We start from the raw sequence: 18996 nt of genomic DNA, 5'->3' as shown, positions 1-18996 counted from the left end.
TGTTGTCCTGCTAAATGAAAAACAAACCTCTTTTCATTGCAGTGGCTTTTTCCTGTTCTGCAAAGCAAAGATCTTGTGCCCAAACATCTTTAAGCTCATGCTATGACTGAACCCATGTGTCTTCTTAAAAAAAATCACTGAGAAATAAATGCTGAAGGTAGAGAAGTCAGATAAGGTCTAACAGATGACTGTTATTGAAAGGAAGGAGAGTTTTAGAAAGTTAGAGAAGCACGAGAGCATGGGCAAAAGAATAAATGTCATTTGAAGGTGAACAAGCTTTTTTAGTCACAAGTACATTCCTACTGTTATTCCACACTGATTTGATGCCCCTTCAGGTAGAACAGAACACAGGTTTATGCAAAACATAACAACAATTTGCCCAATCCCACTCTACAAAATATGAGCATGTTGCATTAATTTTGCGCAATGTACTGAGCAAAAAAGTGATATGGAAAGACAAAAACATTTTCATTTGATTAAGATTACTATTAAAGGTTTTGTATCTAGTATACTAACGTCACATTATTTGGTGTCTTTTTTCTAAACTCGCGAACAAAAAAAACTAATTTGAGGAAATCTCGGTTTGAGAATTTCAAGCGCACACTCATGACTGTTCAACAAGCAGCCAGATGCACACTGAGCTTCTGTTGAGAGAAAAGCTGTTTTCTGCTTTGAAAATTTCAATTTTTTGCACATTAACTGAGCGGAAATGTGTAAAAACGTTGTATTTGCAGAAAAAATACAACCCCTTACATTAGATATTAAACACAAGGAAAGCTTGCACTTAAAAAAAAATATATATTTTTAAAAAATTGTTTCTGGAATTCAAACAAAGTCTGTCCAGCTGAATCCAGTTCATTCCAGTTCAACCGAATCTTAGAATCAATTTAAGGAGTAACATTTAATCATCCAAACTATATAAAATAGATAATTATGATTCAAACTTGCACATTTCTGCCCAGGAAAACACAATCTTTAATAGAGCTTTTCAATCTCTTTGAAGGTTTTCTTAAAGGTGAACTCCATTTCTCTGTTTCAGCCAGTGGGGGGAGGGGGAGGGTGCAATACCCCCGTTTCTACAACATCCCACTCATTAATCCTCTCACAATGCCGGACATCTTTCAACAGGCTCATGAAAGTGCCAAATGGCTTTGAGATGTGTGTGTGCGTTTCTGCATTTATACATGCACAGCAGGTGCTCCTCATACAATCAAAGATAAAGATTGCCCTGTTAAAATCACGCTGTCTTGCTTTCGCCCTGTTTCTCACACACATTCACACACACACACACACACACAGTGTTGACCCTGGGGACTAACGCCTGTAAAGCTTGATAATTACTTTCATTTGCACGCCCCCTCCTCCACCACCGCCACATCTCCGCATCCTCTACTCAGCCACCTGCCACTCCACCAACGAGGTGCAGGGATACCCAAAATCGCGTGGCTGTCACTTGGGTCATCTTCTTTGCTTTTACGGTTTCAAATTAATTTAACAGGGCTGCGTTTATCACACCAGTTTTTGCGGGCTACTGAACAGCCGCTGCTCTTGGGCAAGGATGCTGGCATGAGGCTCTTGTGGCCCCCTGCCACCCATGCTGGAGCTCTGAGGCTCCGGAGCGGAGGAAATGGGCTGTGTTTGGACAGATCGATGGTAATCATACAATCACACTGCATCACAGTTAGAGGTGCTGCGTGGTGGGGGAGGTGGAGGAAAGGATGGCGAGAGGGAGGGGGCTGTGTCTGGGTGTAGGAGGTGGTGGTAGCTCGGTAGGGGGTGCTTTCAAGGCCCCTTGAGAACAAAAAAAAAGCATTGTTTTTATGATTAGAGTGAAAATATTCAGAACTTTCAACTTACGTTGGAGAATCAAGCATCTGTCTGAACGTGTTCCAACCTTAAAGCTGAGAAATGCGTCTTATTTTGTGCACACAAAATTCTTCATGTTCTCTTTGCACTGTGAAAGCAGTCTGGTCCTGGTGGAATGCCTTTCCTCTCATTAACATGTGTTCAACCATGACATATATTGAAAATACCACTATATTATTACATATGCACAATTGCTCAATGTGCTTTCGGCCTCTATATGGAAAGATTCAAATTCCCCTAAAAGAGGTCCTTATGGAAATATATCATGTAGGTCATGCCTGAGATCCATCACATAGGATATCACCACAATATTTTTTTTTGCTGTCTTCCTCTTTAAAGTCTCACTACGATCATCTTTTGATCAATCATAAAAGTGTTCCCAGTGCTCTTTTAGTTATGATTATGGCCTTTTCCCATCATCCATCTGTTTACATGCTCTTCTACTTGCTTCCAGCTTCTTACAACCCAAACATCACCGGTGCAACAAAAACGTCAAGTAATATAGGAGCTATAGGGCTGTAAAGTTTTGAGCCAGATGCCATTTCAGATGAGGCAAACAAAGATGCACATTGATCTGTTTGTCTCTAAGTGGATGCATCGGAATGGAGTGAAGCAGGGAGTTGATGGCATGCCGGTTGTAGCACCTCTGTCACTGCTACAAGCTTTTTCCAATCGCATTTTTTTGTCTGCTCCTGAGTCATAATGATTTAAATAAATAAATACTCAGAAATGCAAATATACTCTTAAATTTCTTTTTTTATATTCTCTATCATCAGAAAAATGCCACAAGAACATGTGGAAACACACCCAAAACATGATTTCCAGTGGAGTGGATCTTAGAGTTAAGTATGCAGAATGTAGAAAGATCTGACTCCATTCTGGCTCTTAAAGCAAAAGGTTGATTGTTGCTTCGAGGTGGAGCTGGTATTCATTTAGTCAGCTGATTGTGTGTCAGATTTTATGAAAAGCATCACACTCAGATGAATGTTTGGTCGCATTTCAGATTTTTTTTTTGAAGAAAACTTGTTTAGACTTTGTTATCTATACCCTCATGGTGCATTATGGGATGCCAGTTTTATCAGTTAAGATGTGAACTACATCTTATTGGTAGTGAGTGAATGTGGTCTTTGAAAAGGACAGGAAACGGTTGAAAAAAATGTATCTGCTTTTTTCCACATAAAATCCAGGGGAAAAAGAGAAAATGTAGACCTACAAAAATCATTTACTATGCTTTTTTATTTTATTTTGCCTTCTGTCTTGATGTCCCCAATTACACTCAGTCTGTAGATTTTATTTTACATTTTATTTCTTTTCTTTTTGATGTCCTTCCCTCATATCATCACCTTGTGGTTCCTTCAGAGTAACCTGAGAAGTGAGATGCAGAGGCAGAATATAGCACCTTTTTTTAAATTTAGACTTTGACAACCTTTCACAATCTCTACTTTTTTTTATTACAAACCTGTCAGTATATTCATCAGCTGATGAAAATAAAAGAAAGAAATACACTGATGACTGTGGTGAAATGTAATGCTCTCCTTTTCTGCTTTCACCTCACACTGTAACACATGAGGCGGCTTTTTTTAAACACAACTGAGTCATGGCCATTTCTCGCTATTTCCTTGTGTTTTCTTCTACTTTATGTGACTGGATTGCAAACACATTATCTGAAGCATCCAAAATCCCCTTTCCCTTCCCTCCTGATAATATTTGTTGTGTGATTTTACGCATTCACAAAGGCCTGTTGAAAATAGAACCATGCAACAACAGCTTATAGCCACCTATTTGATGGTGTGCTACATACATGCAGATATGAAAATATGTGTAGCATATTGTTTTTAGTCTTTAAAATGATTTTGAACTCATTGGTGCATCACCAAATAGGATCAACCAGATGTTTTGTGCTAAGACAAAAGTGTATCACTTCAAATGCAGATTTCTTTTTAAATTGGATTCCCAATGCCACATTTAAAGTAAAGAACTTAATGCATATTTTATGTAATATCAAACACTACATATAAATTTGGCTCATCTGAACTTAAATTTAAATCTTAAAATGGTTTCATCACTTTTGTTTCCTGCTTGTGTCTCTGCCATGCCCCCACATATAAATACTGTAAATACCTAATGTTGCACTTCCTCAAATGATCACTGAGTTTAAAATGGATAATTTTCCAGTTGACTACTATCCTAAAAATGTCAACTTTACACCAAATAAAAAAAACATGAAAAACTTTTAGTGTTTACTTATATTTTTTATTGATGAGAACTGTGGAGTTTAAGGAGTGAGGGAAATATAATGATTATATGATCATTTGTAATTATTAAGTACCAATATTTTTCATAGATTATTGGGACAGGTATTTCAAGAAAAAAGTTTTTTGTGGTTTAAAAATTAGAAAATACATTTATGATCATTCCTTAAGTTTTTATTTTTTTTCAGTACAGTTATTTTCATTCTTGTGGATGTACTGTCTGTTGAACAACTTTATACTTCTCAAAATGATGGTTAAATAATCCACTAGGTGCACTAGGTATGTTTCTATGTTATAGACTTACACATTACAGGTAGTAAAAGATAAATAGTTCCTTTGTTTTTTCAAATTGTGCCTTATCTCACACTTTGCTTTCTGTCAGACGAACGACTTGTTGTGATCCATCAAGATGCAGCAAAATGAATCAGGTTGTTGCTGGTGTTTCTGCTGATGAGGTGGCTGTCACCCATTTGTGTGTGCTGCTGACAGGGAAGTTGTCAGCTGTTTGTCAACCATCTGGACACCCACAATGCACTTTTAACTTTCTGAGACCTTCCCTCCGGACAGCCAAACGGGCGCTCCGAACAGGGCTGCACACACACAACCACAAGGTGCTGAATGGGCCAGTTAGATGAAGTGTTAAAACAAAACTGGAACGACAGAGTGGACAACTGGACAAAAGGCTGTGACTGTACTTATCACATTGTCAGCATTTCATCCTTGTTATCTAGATTTTGTTACATTAACGACCTGTGCTTTTATAGTTCACCCGTTTAAAATGAATGAAAGTGTAATATTGAAACTGTTTTCTGTTTTAGAGGGTTACAATAAGAGACTGTTGGATACAATTATTGAATGCAAACAAGGTTAGGATTTTATATCTTTTAGATATTTCTCAAATAGTTATGATGGCATTTGTTACACCACATTTTTGTCTTTGTTGCCCTAAAAAATGCAGGTCAGTTATTTACTGAATCCCTTTCTACATTTTTATTGTGTGTGTAATTTCTATTGCAGTCTAAGTCCTTTACTTTTTTTCATACACTGCAAATAAATAGCAATTTCTGTAATAACTCACATAACTTTTGCCACAAGCTGAAATCAGCACATAAGCATATATTTTTTATATTTTTACTTTGTGTTGGGAACAGGATATCCCCTTATAACTCACATATCTTCATTGGTACTCATGCTAAAACAGTCCAAAAGAAAAAATATGGGGTCAGACAAAAACATGATCAAATGATACTATGTGGAAGCTTAACAAGGTTCGAAAGATCTGATGGAGAAATGTCGAAAAGCAGATTAAAGTACTGTAAATGTCTGTGTTTGTGTTGTGCTGTAGCTCCTAGCCACCCTAACTGACTGTTCCCATCAGTCAAGGTTATGCCTCATTAAAGGTCATTATTGTCTGCTCTGCTACGACCTTGGCACTGTACTTGCTGAAACATGTACATATACTGTAGTAGGCAAAAATCAGGTGTGTGTGTATGTGTCTGTGTTCTAGGAACACTTAGCACACCAAATTGTATTGCTCTGCACAAAACGTTTGCTGGACACATTCATGTCTCATGGAGGAAACCTTTATGAGTGGTCATCTCTTGCCACACCGGATGGATGGATGGTTGAATGGATTAACAGATGGATGGTTCAAGGGTCAAAAGGTCAGCTAACAATAATATTGCCATGACAAAGGAGGATATTGAAGTGAAAAACGATGTCAATAACAGAATTAATCCCACCCCAGGACTACAGGCAGTGTAAAAAGTGCTGCCACTCACAATAGAAAATGTCTTTACTGGGCAGAACAGCAGGTCATATTCCTGCTGCCAGCTGCCATTTACCAGTTACAGTATTTAATCAGCCCTGACAAGTACACAGTGATATGCAACCAAAGCACAAACCCATAAAACGGAAAAACAAATATTTTTCTTGTTTATTATTAATGGACATTTTTTATCAGTGGGAGATCCAAAACTGAACACTTGAAGTCTGTATGTTAGAACGGGGTTTAAAGAATTCTTAGTAATGTGAGTGTTTAATTATTATGTAGACAAAAAATATTTTTAAGTTGTGACAGTCTTTTTGATCCTCTTGCTTCTCCTGCTTTTTGAAACAAGCTGTATTGGGTGATGTATTGTGTCTCTTGATGGGTGTTATGGAAAATCTAGACAGTGCAGCAAAACTTCAGGTAAAACTACTCTTACTTTGTGAACCCTGCTCATTTTCAAGAGATCTGTTTGAGGTGGATTGCTATGTTTGTTAGTAGAGTTAATGCACACTTAATGTCTTATTGCACAGGTCCAATCTCCTGGTCCATTGATGCTTGTGATCAAAGGTCTTTTTTTTTTAATCTAGTTTGTATCGGTTTCTAGAGTGACAAAACTAGAAACTTGAAATGACCCAGAAATAAAAATTCTCTAATAAAGTGATTGAAATTATTATTCCCCCGAAAAATCTATGTGGCACAAACAAGATTTTCCCATTTGTTATTGAAGTTCAGCCCCACCAAAATAAATTTCATGGATGCTTTTGACCACAGTTACAAACATAATGTAACACCATTAAGGTTTTTTTTCTTAATTTCTTTAATACTATTATTTATTTGAATAATTTCAACTAGCCAACAACACTTTCTGCATTTTTTTCATATAATTTTTAAAGATGTAAAATTGCAGATAGAACACTTTCTACGTTGATTATAACTCTTTGACATAAATCATGAACGGCATGTAAAAAATCTGTTAGGAGGAAATGATCATGAAAATCAATAGAGATCAATACACTGCCTTCTCCATTCATTTCTATTGCTTGTGTCATAAGCCAAACACAGAACATTTATAAACAGGTTTCGTAACATCTTATATAGCAAATGGCATGCATGTTAAATGAACTCATTTCTTTATTTAAAAAAAAAAAAAAAAAAAAACATTACATGATGTGATTTTCAGGGTCATTTTGCTACTACTGCAGTAACCAGAAGTGTTTTTGTGTGCACTGACATCTGGTGGTGCGATTAATCTAAATGAATTGCTGTAAGCAGACAGACAGACTGGTCATTCCACAGCACTCTCACTAAATATACTCAGGTCTTTCTTCAGGCCACGCTTGACCTAGCTGACCTCTTTAGCCCCTGGTTTCTGGAATTGCCTTTATTATGACTTTATAAGCTGGACAACATATTGCAAACAATCTGTATGTATTTTTGGGGCATACTAAGGTTGATTTGGTAAAGCAGAACAACAAAACTAATTTGATTAAAGTAGATAAAATTGTATTTTTCCTTTTTGTAGCTTTTTAGATGATTGTATTCATGAGTCCTATAAATAGTTGTTACTGAAGATCCGTTAATGTGACTTTAAGTAGAGAATGAGCATTTCATTCTTTTCTAATTTTTGGCACAAAATTAATTTTGGCTCACACAGTAGTTCATCCTTACAAAACCTGCTAATAAAAACAGTCAACTGGGCTCCATCTGAGCAACTTTGTCTTCCATGTAAGTCTGTATCACCCAACATGCAGGCTTTTTATTCATTACCGTGGATAAAGTGGGGGGTAACCTCTTCTAGTGCCCTCAATGCTTTTAGTCACCCCTGTGTCCAATCTTTAGGAATCAAAACCTTTATTTCCCATAAATGTAATTTTACATTGTTTCTAAATTGTATGTGTTTTTGCACAAAACTAGGTAACATATGTATTTGACAGCATGTTCCGGTTGAGATTTAAAAAAAAGAGTAAAAGAATTGAGAGAATCGGGTCAAATTAGATGTTTCTGACTTAGTTTTAATCTGCAAATAAACACAAGTCTCTACTTTTAATATGAACATTAAAGGTGATTTTTTTTAATAACAAAACATTACCATCAAAGATTTGAATCACCCCATTCAACCTTCCAACACTTTATGCTGCCCTTAGTGGCTGATGGTTCAATCCCCCCACAGTGGCTGTCTGATGAGCAGAAGTGCTGGGAGCTGAAACCGCATTACTGCATTACTCCAGTGTCATGCTGCCGCTGTTGTGTTTTTTAAGGAAGCCTTAATAGTAACAATACAGAACAGCAGGTGTATTTTGGGATGAAGGATGATCCTCACATAAATCCCCCTTTCACGACTTCCTTTTCTCCTAACTTTTTTAAAATATTTGATCAGTTTGACCTCTGATCGTCTATATTTGGAATTTTATTCATGTTTCATTTTTGTTTCGGTGTGGAGATCATGGCTGCGTCTGCCTGCGTGTGTCAGTGTGTATGAAATGTGGACACTGAGGGGGGCTCAGAAGGGACAGATGGCTCGTGGTCTGCACTCATCTGGTGCTTTCTCCCTGCCAAAGATGAGGCAAAAACAGTTTCTCCATTCTTCCTTCCATTCATATCTGCTTGACAGGCCAAGGCAGTCTCTGTGCCTCCTGTTTTACAGATAGCTTTATAAGCCTGATGTTATTGTGGAGGCTACAAATGTAAAAAAAATCAGAAAGCATTCTATTTGTCACTGACAGGGGTTTCTTTTCTTTTTGAAGCTGCAGAAATACTGACCTAGAAGATTATTGATCAGTTTTATAACTAAAAATAACTATTATTTGGTATTTAGTGTATCTGCACTGCCCTCTTTGGTATTGGTTACTTCCTGAAATGTTAGACTAAAATACCCTGCCATCAATCAGCAGGCAAGCTGTCTGAAGCAGCTTTGAAACCGTTTTTTATCCCCTCTGTTCTGTTTGTATCTATGTCTAAAACCTTAAAAGACTGCATACTTGTTTCCAGGGTTCCATAAAGTTCTGAAACCAACCTACAAGTAAGGAAGAACAAAAAATTAAAAAATATGAATGAATTAATTAAAAATATATTTTAGCAATTTATGAAGAATTTTGAAAGTATTTCAATTGCAGAGATCATCTGAGATTTACTAATAGTAACAACCTATCGTCTTTCATTTTTGTTCATTTAAATATGTATTTTCGTTTGTTATTTTGGTTTTATTTGCAAATTGTAAACCCTAAAGGATTGCAACATTCAAAGGTGATTAATTTATCTAATTTTTTTTCTTTATACTTTTATTCCTTTCCCTGACAACAAATCCCAGATGGCTCATGTCCTAAAAATGTCAGGGCACAAATGTCAAAAGAACAAGATTACTGACTGTCTAAACGAGGAACAAGTTGGTCTCATGCGTCAGTGTGATATTCCCATAACTTTTCCTCATGTAATAAAGAAAAAGATATATGTGGAGCAGCTGTGGAGGGATGTGCTGTTGTTATGCAGGAGATTGTCCACCAGAGTCCAGTGTTTGACTGTTGATCGGAGGCTTTGGGGTCAAACAGATGCTACAGATGGAAAAGGAGGAGGAGTTTGATTTATTCTGACTTTACACTTTGTGGCAGATTTATTGAAAGTCAGATGCCTCTTGACTATCTTTACTTGTCAAAACTGTTTTCCTATTATCTTGCTTCAGTCTTGCTTATCGTATTCTCTCTTATTGTTGCTGATTCCGTGTTTTGTGTCATTTTGCTATCAAATCTCAAATCTGTCTTCACTCTTGTTACATTCTTCCCTCCTCCTACTCCTCCTCCTTTGTGTGTTTTATGGTGCTTGACCTTTGGTCTGCTGGGTCTTGTTTTAGGGTGACATTTCGGTGAGACAGATATTGATCTAACCTGGTGCATAAGTGTGTAGATTTCACCTGTACAGCTGACAGGTCAGTTCGATGAAATCTAATGCGACATTCAGGTTTTCCCTGCTGCCGTGTCAGCAATGATCAGCCCCACATATCAGATGGGACCATTTCATATGAAAGTGTAGGTCCAACAGCCTGCTGAAAACAGCTTTTAAGCAAAGACAAATGATAGACTGTGTAGAAGAATATGAAATGTAACAGAATATGTTTGCTACTCTCATGATGTTGCTAAAAAGCTTGAATGGAAATGCAGTCAGAGGTTGAACAACTCACCTGTTCTTTTCACCTGCTCTTCATCTCATTTTTATTCTTCCTCCAACCCCTTTCAGCTCACTTCCCCTCCATCTCCCCTCCCTTTCCCCTCTGGTTTTATGTCCCAGGGGACATAGAGGAGCTGTGCCCTTGAGTCTGCTCCATGCAGCAGAAGCAGCTAAGGCTACGTTTGTCTGCTGTAAGCGTGGTGTGCTTTATCCAAACACACTGTTTACTCCATAGAAGGAGGGTGATGTGATAGCTCCCTGCTCTCCTGAGACAGCACAGCATGTGGAACCAGAAAAAAAAGGAAAAATGCAAGGCAGACATTTATTTTAGCCTGAAACCATTTCAGTTTCTTTGAACATGTTGATGTTATTTATTTAATTTTGTGCTTTTAGGGGCATGGTGCTGGAGGCTTTTGTTTTGAAGAACTGTGACAAAACTTCTGGTAGATAGACATTCATTAATACAAATCAATGCTATCTTGTTAAGTGGATTCAGATCAAACAACATATTAAACTTTAAAATATGAACAGTTTTTAAATCTGTACCTATTTTACTTTTTTTTAATAATTACATTTTAGTCCACAACTACACTGAATTTATTATAATTAACAACAATAATTTAAAATCTACCCTGTATGATTATTGACAGGCAGTAAAAATTGAGCCAAAGCAATAATTATTCATAAGTATATCTGCCTCCCTCTTTCTCTGTAATAACCTCTGCTGTAACCATGGAAACACTGCCTTTTTTCCCCCACTCAGAATTGCAGTGTTAGTTTGAAGGATCCTGTGATCTACCAATCACATTTCTGGCTTTCCCCTGCCGGTCCAAAACATCTGTCACTCCCTCTGTCAGCCGTCACGTACGCTGTTCACAGCCTCTTACGTCATCTGAATTCCTCTGATCCCTGATATCTCCATCACACTCTGTCCTTTGTTTGATAGGACTGGAAAATACCAATGATACCCCAAGAAAAATAGGAGTTAGGAAAGTACTGTCTAATGTGCTGGATTTCAAGTGATATTTTAGAGACTTGCAGTGCTGCCAGATCAGACTGGATTTCCCTTCAAAAACAATAGTTGTGTATGAAAGTGTGATGCAGGAAATTGTTCCCATTATTTCTTTTGACAAGAATCTACTTTATTATGATAAAAAAAAACACAATTTTAAAAGATACAAAAGCTGTAGAGTGATTTTTTTGTACCTGTCTTGTGCAGTAGACTTCCTGGTATATTCACAGGTAATTATGATTGTTACAAAAAAATGTTGTTGTTTTTTTTACTTTATTAAAAGATTTGAATCAATAAATTGTAAAGCTTTTGATGTGTCATTTAAAAATAAAACATGAACATCAATGATGCAAATTTTAGAACTACAGATGGGATAAATAAATCAAAAATACATAAAACCACTGGGATTTAGGGGGATTTTAAAAGCAAAACATTATTTGGATATGAATTCAATCTGTCTTCTTTAAACTGAAACAAAAAAAAACAATACAAAATATCGCCCAATTCTGCAATTGGTGATATTGAGTGTGTTAGAGAACCAGTACCGTATACAAATGCACACAAAATCCAGAGGACTTTTGTGGAATAAAAGGGGCAAACATTTCATTTGCTTATTGACTAACAATGATGGCTTTATAAAAAACTATTCCCATGTTACCATGTTTTTTTACCCCTAAAATTCCCAGTGGTCTTTGTATAACCCACAACCTCATTTGTTTTTTTTCAAAAACATTTTTTGTCACATTTACACATATTTCAAATTATTTTCCCCAGTATTTAAAGACTATATAAAATTTGTTGAAATTTTGTCAACTATGAGCTTTCTTGGACGAAAACTTGATGACATTCATGTACAAAAAAAGAAGGAATGTGGAATCCCTCAAGCTCCACTGTTTGTACAGTGTGTGTCGTCATGGCAACAACCCTTTAGTGTATCTTCCTCACCATGTGAACAAAAGCTTGTGGAACAATGAGCCTCTGTGGGTGGTCATTTTCATACATGCGAGAAAAAGTTAGATGCCCACAGGTGAGCCGACTAACTTAGACACGCTTCTTGTGTCGCGCGTTAAGCTCAGCCTCTGCTGTCTTCCTCCAACAGAGTGCAAAGATAGAGATCTAGCTTTAAGCACATTTTCCAGTAGGGCAGTAAACATGTCTGGATTCTATCTTACTGCGCCAGGGCTTAGCTTTTAGCAGGATTTGTAAAGAAAAACAATAGGGGGTGGTCTCCCAAAGCGCAGCTTCTGCTCAGCTAGCTGATGGGCTGCTGGGGGTTAGAGGTGGAGGGTGTCCCTATTATAACTCCTAATCCTGTCCCACTGACAGTTGGGGGGGGACATTTGCTCCAAATAGTGTCTAGTGCTTTTGTTGTTGAGCCCTGATGAGTTGTGATTGTACACTACCAGGTAGAGGGAACATAGCATATCAGTCTTTACTGGAGGGAGGGTGTTAGGAGGCTGTAAAATGGGAGGGTATGGCGGAGAGTGGGTGGGATAACTGAGGTGGAAGGGGGGCGAGGGGGGGGGGGCATTTCAGTGAAAGTATTTGTTTCAGCTGCCCTTTCCGTTTTGGCATGCAACATCGGATATCAAACTTACAGTGACGCCCCCCTACCTCCAGACTAAATGAAGGTGAGGAAGAAAAGGAAAGAGGAGAGGGAGGGAGAATCCTCATCTATAATGGTAAGTCAGGACTCTTGCCCTCCCCGTTTGAAGGTGCTTTCTGGGGCAGAGGCCAGCTTCTGTGAGGCGGCTGGGATTTACCCTTGTTTACGCATAAAAAAAGATACAGTGAAAGGATGGGGAGAGAAGCAGCAGAGGGGGATTTGGCGCGTGTCCTTTCTGTAGCGTGAAAGACTATATTATGGGCTTTGTTTACCCTCTACAACCTTTTTTTTTTTACATCCATTCTTCTTTTACCTCTGTACCCTTCCACCACCTTTAATGTTCAGCACATCGATCACACAGAGGACAGAACGGCAGTATCCACTATTCTCCACTTTGCATTTCTTGGCTGGCTTTCTGTTGCCTAATTCAATGGTTCCTTGCACTTTCCTTCGATTGGGACGGATGCTAAGGAGGCTGAGATGGGAACTGATGAAGAGATGAGTGGTTGGCTGTTTGGCTGCATGACTGCCTGGCTGCTCTGAGCTCAGGTTTCCCCCTCTTCATTGTTCAGGAACAGAACTGAGCATGGCTGTGGAAGAAGGTGCTGTCTTTCTGACTCAAGTGAGTAGGGATACTATTTGGATTCTTTCTTATAGTTTAATCCAGGTGTCATATGGTCATTATTTGTTTATTTACTTTCATCTTCGAAAGCGTAGGTGAGAGAGGTTAGCAGATTTGTGAATGCTGTGGGGCATGTACTGTAACTGTGATAGATGCATTTCGGGGAACAGTGCTTTAAACATATGTATATATGGCAGTGTATCATCTATATTTACAATAGTCTTGTTGGAGATATGTGCATGTTTTGCTTTGTTCTTTCTTTGCTGAATACTTAAAAAAATACATTTTTTAGACAGAGATCTTGTTGTCTGTTTTTCTCTTAAACAAACATGTCAATTTGACTTTCCAAAACAGTATGTTTCTTAGTACATGTATTATGTAAGTATTAACATTTCTTCAGAAAGATGTGGAGTTGTGGTTTACTGATATATTACAGAAAAGTAAAAAAAGAAAAGAAAAGAAAAGAATGATACATTAAAATGTTGTAATTTTTTTATGTTTTCTTTAAAAAGTTTTGGGCAAGAACAAAATCATGCCTTTTTTTTCAAAGACCAACTACAATGCAAGTTGTGTTTTTGGTGAATTTAACATTATCTTGTGGCATTTTTGTAACAAAGCTTGAAATTGCATTTCTAAGTATTTATTCAAATTGTTGTGAATCAGGAGCAGACAAAAAAAACATAGTTTAAAGAAGCTTGTAGGAGTTGTGTACAAAATACAATCGACAGGCCACACACTCCATTCTGATGCATCCACTTGTAGAGGATTAGATCCATTTACGTCTTTGTTTTTCTCGTCTGAGCTGGCATCTGGCTTAAAACATTGGATAACTTCAATCTTGCTTGCCATGAGGGGCTATAAGCTAGTAGAAGAGAGTGTGAACAAAAGAATGATGGGAAATGAGGGCCACACACACACAACAGAGTTCAATTTCTAATGAACTACTGCCGCTCTGCAGAGACTGTCCTAGAAAATGACAGTTGTTTTATTTTCCATTTTTACTAAAAATGGCATAATTATGATTAAAAGACCACTTAGAATGCTTTTCAGAGTGGGACTTTTAAAAAAAGAAAACATCCAGCATACAGTTATCCCAAACTTCTGTCAATTAATTCGCCTATTTACACTTTGCTGTCTTTTTGTGACAACATGACACATTGACCTACATCTCATCTTAACCATGCTCAAGGTTTGGTTTATGTCCAATTCAATACAATTTTATTTATATAGCCCAATACAACAATAGTCATCTCAGTTCATACCAGTAATTGTATAAGAAATTGTATAAGTCATAGAATTCAACATTGACAGATATAAAGCCTGTGAGCATGTCTTGCTTTGTTCATCATAACAAATGTTTGCTTTAGCAGTTAAAATCACAGGATGGTTATGAAATAGAATGAACGAAATGGCGTTGTCAATAAATTGTGTGGTAAATTGGTGTCAATTCTTCCCAGTTTTATAATAGGTTAACTTCAGAAGAAGCAAATAGAGAAGTGTTCTATAATATTGTTTTGACACAGGCATTAGTGAACATCCGTACTGATGAGACATGATACAGTGAGTGCTGTAGTGAAGTTTCCTGGCAATATTTGTCCTGCTGCTCTACGCCCCCGGCTTTGTACTATCATGGCCATGGGGCTGCATGAGTTTTGTACTGTCAGGAGAGACAGGGATAAAGTGAAACAATACATCTCTTGCTGGTCTGGCTCTCCTTTTTTAAGCTCCATCAGATCCCATGGAGCCTGCAGCAATGACATCAACACACATCTATGTTTGCCTGTATTTAGAGTGTACGCAATGATACATCCTGTTAAGAGTAAAACAGTGGATTTTGTTGTATCACAAGTGTGTGTACAATTACTAAACTGTCATAGTATCTTAGCAGTTTAAACCAAATGGCTTTTCTTTGATTGTTTAGACAAATCTCTGCATTCATCCATTTTCCAAACCATTCACGATTTAGATCTTTGGGTTGCTGGAGCCTATCACTGATGGGCAAAGGTTGGGTACTGCTTGGACAGACATGATAAGAGGAAATGCCACACAAAAAAATTCTGCTAAAATCAACCTTTTTTTAGTTTCAAAACATAACATTTTTATTGAAAAATGTAAAACGAGTCTGCTCAGATTCTGTTTGAACTGTGTCAGATAATTTGTGCATGTACTTTAAACTTGGAAAAAAAATAGTATTTATACTTCATACTTAACATCTTCCAGTGGTAATTGACAAAGAAACTTCCGAATAAAAATACGATGTTTTTTTAAAATTAGGTATTTGGGATAAAAAATAAATGTTCATAGCTGCATTAAACATGAATAGGTCATGTTTTTTAAGGGCATACATCCTTCCCTATGCCAGTAGTAAAAGTCTACCATTAGTTAAACTGCTGTTTTTAATTCTTCTTTTAAGTGGCAGAAAATGCCTTTTTTCTTTCAAGTGGGAAAGAGTATGACCTAATAAAAATATATTTCAATTCACCAAATGTCAAAATGACTACTCCATTTATTTTTTACTAATGGTTATTATTTGTTGATCACTATAAAAAATATAAAATATTAGCTTTTTTAACCTTCTAATCTACAATGACTGTGTGATTTTTCCATTTTCGTAGTTCTCACAGAGCCAGACTTTTCTACTCCTCTCCCTTCTCTTTAACTGTAGATTAATACTTTCCTTCAGGCCTAATCGTATCTTTAATGGCCTCATTTGCTGTGAACGTCTGCTACTTCACGTGCAAACCTTGTGTAATATTTGATTTACAAAGACTGCTGTCTTTTTAAGGTTGGATGAACATTGGATCAGAAAAAGAAAAGATCTGATGCATGGGCCCCAGGAAAACTCTGCATTAATTAATGGATAATCTGCCGAGAGCATTAATGTGGATGAGAATGAGGCCAACCAGTTTTGGTAGAGGATACATGTCTAGAACCATTTTAAACACTTTGGATGCACAGTTACTTAAAGAAAAAAAAAACAATTTCTTCTTACTTCCAATGTTTTGGAGAAAAAAAATTCACATGGAAATAATTGGTAAAAATGCTGAAGAGAAGGTTATTTTCTAACACACTATGCTATTATAACACAACAAAACCATGCAAGTCCTAATGGCTCATAAACAGCATTTTCATATAATTAAAAAAAAAAACACCATGACCTATAAGAGATAAAGATCTGCTGGGTTAGAGGTTTTAGATCATTTGCAGACTTCATGACAAACAACAAAACATTAAGAGTTGCTTACATGCTGTTCACAGTCTGGATCACCACAACATGGGTGCCTGTTATGTAAGAAACGAGACAGCTGTTTGGGTTTATGGTAGCCTCTCACATGCTCACAATTTGTGCGCACAAACACAGGGACAAAAAAAGCGTGTGTTCATTTAGAAATATATTTTGTTTATCATACCCTGGTTCATTTTAAAGCCCAAAGTTTGAGGGTGGAAACATTTGCAGAAAAGGGAATTGGTTAATGATTCCAGATTTAAAAGGATAATAATGGAAGATTAGTACATTTTTTAGACCATTAGTCGTCGTCGTTTGAAACCCTTGGTTTTGCACTCTTGAAAATTGTTTTAGAGTTCACACCCAGACTTCACCTGCTGCTGTCAAACCATTTATTGTGTGTTGATTGAGGGCACCTTTTGCATTGTTAACTTCAACTCAAAGCTAAATATTACACAATTTTCACTCTAGTTATCTTTATTTGTAAAGAACTTTTACACAAAACCAATTAAGAAAAAACCCCACACATAAAACTATTAAGCATGAGGCACCCACAGCAATACGAGAACATAACCAAGGTTCTGCTTAATTTTCATTTTAAAAGTGCCTTTAAAATGATGTTCATTAAAGCACAACTTTTTAATGAGTCAAGCAGGACAGTCAGTAAAAGCAGAGAAGGAAAAAACAGTAGGGTTTTTGTCCTGATGTTAACGTTGGGGTATAGCAGCCTGTTTTTTCGTCATTTCAACAGTCTATCCAACTCCCCTTATTTGCCCTTTTCTTCCCCTCATCCCAACCCCATTATCCTTCTTTTTCTTTTTCATCCCATCTAGCGTAAAAATCATGAAAGAAGTATAAAGCAAAAACCCTGCTTACTTTATTCTCAGCAGGAGTTTGTAGCTTGATATTGTTCATTCTTTTACTTCATGTTGCAGCATTTTTTTACTGCTGTAAGATGATCTCTTGCATGTGTTAACTCTGTTCAAATATTTTGGGAGAACAGGAGACTTGCATTTTGGACGTGTAGCTGTTTCAAAGTCAATGTTTTTTTTGTTTTTTTTTAACTTGTCCAGTCCAACAGCTGAGCAGACAGCCTTTTTTTTTTTTTTTTTTTACTAGGACCAAAACATTTTTTAGGAAACTCAGGTCAAAAGATGTGTGTTTCAGGGTTATCAAAAATTCCCTTGAGGGTGGGGATCTGGAAGGAAGAAGACATTTCATGTTTTGAGCTGATTGGCTGCAGAGATATTTACTTTGATGGTTTCTTGTAATCAGGAAATGACTTCCAGTTAGCACGGCTTCATTTACTGTTCATCTGTTTGTCTACATATGCTTGCATGAGCTCACATGGACAAATATTTTCCTGTTACACTTTTATAAACAGATGTGGAATAATCTGATGCTGTGGGGTCTCGTTCAATCACATTTAGGCATTGGGTCAGAGTTATCTCTGGATGAGGAGCAGGGAGGCGGAGAGTAATGTTGGATGACCGACTGCACAGTTTGGTCCTGCTGAGTTTATCCTAAGAGTCTCTGGGCGCATTTCTAAATTTAGCAGGTCTGGGGAATTTGGGTTTTGAGCCCTTTTTGTAAAGCAACACATCAAAGCTCCCCTTCCGACTGCTCTCAGCACCCGAAATGCTGAGTTCCACAAAATGCACATGGCTGTTCAAGGCTGCAGCCAAGATGCAAGGCAAGAATGTGCAATGTGAGCTGTGTGTCACTGTGCATCAAACCAAGTGTCAAAGGAGCTAACATGAAAACAGACAAGACACACTTCAACTTCTTCCCTCATTTCTGTTTTTTTTCCATCAGTTCATCTTTCCACTCTTATCTTTGGCTCAGTCTCTTTCTCTGTCTCCTCTGTCGTGCATGCACATGCTCATGCTCACCACTTTTATTATTAGGCTGAAAACATGCTTGCCTCATCACTTTTTTTTCTTTTTTTTTTGGGTGTGCAAAGCCCTATTTCTGTAGTGGAATAAAGGACAGCCAAGCAGAACAGAAGCTTTCTTGCAGTGACATGGTCTCACAAGTACTTCACTGGTGGATGCAGGAAAGATCTTTGTGCAGAAGAGGAGGGCTCTCTAGCAGCTAAAGACCACCCGGCCACTGAACTTCTCACACTGGGGAATATGGGACATTTGGATTTAACAAAGCTAAAAAAACAGGAAGGCGAGATCCTACGGGCACTGGTAGAGGGACTTTGGAACTGTTTTTTGGCTTTGTTTTTTTGCCTTAAACTGAGTTTTTTGGAGTTTTGAAAAATTGTGTGGATATCTTTTTGTTTTGAATGTGAAAATGGACATTTTGGATTTGAGGATGTTGCCTTTGTTCATCTGCTTATGATGAGGATAATGTTTTTTTGAGAAATAATGACAGAGTTCTTCTTGGTACGGTATTACTTTTGTTCTTATGCGCACATATGTCTGTTTGGATCAAATAAAATCTTGATTTCTCTATACTACTTTTTTTAACTTATT

General features: G+C 37.2%; 1 protein-coding gene across 39 annotated transcripts in view; it reads left to right on the top strand.

The window, feature by feature from the left end:
- Positions 1 to 18996, top strand: part of LOC101165834 (ankyrin-3) — a 113422-nt gene that overhangs the window by 41067 nt on the left and 53359 nt on the right. Inside the window, exon 1 of one of the 39 annotated variants that reach the window (XM_023963655.1) lies at positions 12614 to 12741. The exons of 35 other annotated variants lie outside the window; for them this stretch is intronic. In XM_023963655.1, coding sequence (XP_023819423.1) covers positions 12685 to 12741 — 57 coding nt within the window. In that variant the 5' untranslated portion in view covers positions 12614 to 12684. Of the gene's footprint in view, positions 1 to 12613; positions 12742 to 12779; positions 13288 to 18469; positions 18907 to 18996 lie in introns of those variants that run through there. 3 more of the 39 variants (XM_023963661.1, XM_023963670.1, XM_023963664.1) reach the window with 3 other exon arrangements.

This window comes from Oryzias latipes, chromosome 15 (assembly GCF_002234675.1).
Source record: "Oryzias latipes chromosome 15, ASM223467v1".
NCBI lineage: Eukaryota > Metazoa > Chordata > Actinopteri > Beloniformes > Adrianichthyidae > Oryzias > Oryzias latipes.
The sequence above is the reverse complement of the archived record's forward strand: the minus strand, read 5'-3'. Positions and strand labels throughout refer to the sequence as shown.